The sequence below is a fragment of the Alligator sinensis genome, unplaced genomic scaffold (assembly GCF_000455745.1).
Source record: "Alligator sinensis unplaced genomic scaffold, ASM45574v1 scaffold107_3, whole genome shotgun sequence".
Lineage (NCBI taxonomy): Eukaryota > Metazoa > Chordata > Crocodylia > Alligatoridae > Alligator > Alligator sinensis.
Genome location: NW_005842578.1, coordinates 335,853 through 338,597, shown reverse-complemented (window position 1 = coordinate 338,597; position 2,745 = coordinate 335,853). Strand labels below are relative to the sequence as shown.

The 2,745-nt window shown below is 68.8% G+C and overlaps 1 protein-coding gene across 1 annotated transcript in view; it reads left to right on the top strand.

The window, feature by feature from the left end:
* The window catches only part of ARHGAP35 (Rho GTPase activating protein 35), a 66,249-nt gene extending 64,637 nt beyond the window's left edge, over positions 1 to 1,612 (top strand). The window contains exon 7 of the mRNA XM_006032542.3: positions 1,547 to 1,612. Coding sequence (XP_006032604.1) covers positions 1,547 to 1,612 — 66 coding nt within the window. The remainder of the gene's footprint in view (positions 1 to 1,546) is intronic.
* Positions 1,613 to 2,745: the final 1,133 nt, after the last annotated feature.

Sequence of the window (2,745 nt, the reverse complement as noted above, 5' to 3'; positions counted from 1 at the left end):
TCGGGCCCCACGCCCCCGCCAGGCCGGCGGCCGGCTCCATGCTGGGAGCCGCGGCTGCGTCACGGGGCCGGCGGGCGGCGTTGCAGGTAACCTCGCAGGTCGGCTGCTGGTAGACGAGGCTGAAGCAGGCCCGCAGCCCGGCCTGTTCTTGGTCCGTGCTTCAACGCACAAAACCAAGCGTCTGCCCCAAAGTCTCGGGATTCCCGTGACGGCACAACGCAGGTGTCCACCTCCACGGCCGCGGCAGACTCGGGAGGCCTGGACTGGCAGCAGGTCTCGGATGTGCCGGTTTCTCCAAACTCCTCGGGCCTAGACGCCGCGGTTCTGCAGGGCCGGTTTTAATCTGACCGCAGAAGCATCCGGCGGGAGGCGACGGTGTTTCGGCGCGGCCCAGCGTGGGCCTCGTCTGCAGACAGTGCACGGGTCTGAAAGGACGCGGAGAAGACAGAGAGGGGCCCGCGGCAGCAAAGATGACGGGGGTGACGAGGGGAGGCCGAAGGAGCTGGGCATGTTCAGCTGGCGGGAGAGGCAGGCCAGGGCACGGCAGCGGGCTGCGGGTACTTGCAGGGCTGCCGTGAAGAAGAGGGAAGGCGGCTTTTCTGTCCTGCTGCAGAGAGGATGTGGTCGTGGTCACGGGTCCGGGGCTGCAGCTGCAGCGACGCAGGTTTAGGTTGGACGTGCGGAAACCCTTCTTCGCTGTTGGGGCTGGGAGCGGGGCAGTCCCCAGCCCCGGGGTTCGCGGCGAGGGGGACAGTCCCTGGTCGGGGGTCGCGATGCCGGTGAGGATGTCTCCGGCTCCTGGGCTGCGCTGGGTTTGCCCCGCTTTCTGCTCCGTGTATGGGGGGTTTCAATCTCCCCCAGAGGTGCTGGGGCTGAACCAACCCCGCAGGGTCCCGGCGGGGAGGACTTGCCCCCATGCTTGGGCTCAGCCCCGCGCTGCACTGGGGCAGGAAGGGATTTCCCCCTGCTCAGACTGGTCCGCACCGGGGAGGGTTTTGCCTTCCTCCGCCCCCGGCGGCAGCAGGCCGTTCCCCCGCGGCCCCCTGCTCTCCTGGGAGAGGGCCATGCCCCGTGCGGGGTCGGGCCTGGTGTAGCTCAGAGGCTCGAGGCCGGGCGTGTCGGGGCTGGTCCTGCCGCAGGCCGGGGCTGGACGGGACGTGACCCCAGGGGTCCCTCCAGGCCCCTGCGATTCTCCGACCTCTAATGGGTTGTACTTAAATTTCTTGATTTGCAGGAAGTTTGGGAGCTGAACCGAGCCAGTTTTCCTGCGGACGTGAAAGGTGTCCAAGTTGGGGTTCACCTCCTTCCTTCACCCCTGTGGACCACGGCTTGGCCGCCTCCTGTTTTGCCCTCTCCCCGAACAGATGGTCTTCCATAATGAAGGCGGCTGCGTTCGGGTTTGCAGCTCTACGCCTGGTCTAGACGCTGAGCCCGCATCTCCCTCTGTCTAAGGCCCGTGGCTGCGTCCCTTGCCAGGAGCTGGAGCTCTGCTCCGGTGTCTCGTGCGCTGCTTTCCCTTTATCGTGTCTGCTGCGCTCCGTTGAAGCGGGTCCGGGCCCCGGCTTCGGCCGAGGTGCTGTCCGGCGTGGACCTGCAGCCGGGCGGGCGGTGACCATGTCTTGCCCTGGACGACGCGCCCCGCGGTTTCAGAAGGCCCCAAGGTCTGGCCTGGAAAGCCAAGCCCAGGAGCAGCAAGGAGGGAGCTAGGCCGGCTCCTGGGGTGCCGCACTTCCCAGCTCGCCCGCAGGGTGGGAGTGTTGTACCCCAGTTGTGCCCCCCCATGCAGCTCCTGCCCCCCCCCAGTGCAAGGGGGGGGCCTGGGCCTGGGGCCGGGGTAGGGCTGGGAGCTGCAGGGGCGGCGAGTCATGCCAGCAGGGTTGGGGGGTCTTGAAGCCACAAGAGACTGAGTTGGGGGGGGTGTTGCAAATCATTGAGCAGAGGGGACGGATGGCGGAGGCTTTGTCCCCCCGGAGGTCTCTAGATCCACCCTGGGGGAGACGGGACCAGCTGGGGACACCGAGGCAGGGAGTGGGGGGCCGGCTGGGAGCTGCAGGGGCGGCGAGTCATGCCAGCAGGGTTGGGGGGTCTTGAAGCCACAAGAGACTGAGTTGGGGGGGGTGTTGCAAATCATTGAGCAGAGGGGACGGATGGCGGAGGCTTTGTCCCCCCGGAGGTCTCTAGATCCACCCTGGGGGAGACGGGACCAGCTGGGGACACCGAGGCAGGGAGTGGGGGGCCGGGGAGGTTTGTCGGGGGCAGGCCTGGGACCCTGCTGCTTCCCGCCGGGTCGGATTTGGACGTAGCAGCTCCAGCGAGACCCGAACCCGCTCCCCGGGGCAGCACAGCCCTAAGGGGCGCTGGGGGGGTTAGCGCTGCCTTGGGCCCCTCGGCTGCTCTACGGGGGGGGTGGCAGTGGGGACCCCGGCCCGGCCCGGCCCGGCCCAGCCCGGCCCTGCCAGGATCAGGGCCTCTTTGCAGCACAAGGCGAGGGCGGAAGGAAAGGGTCCTGTCCTGCAGCGGGGCGGGGTGGGATGGGGAAACAGGCCCGGGGCTGGGTGCCGGGCAGTGGCGGAGGTGGGCCAGGAGCCCAGGGGGCCCGACTCGGGCTGGGGTGTCCCGCAGTCCCTGCCCCCTCTCCCCTCCTCTGCCTCAGTTTCCCTGTCGGGCAGGGCAGGGCAGGGCAGGGCGGGAAGGGGTCTCGACTGGGACCCCTGGGACCGGCTGCCCGCAAGCACCCAACCACCG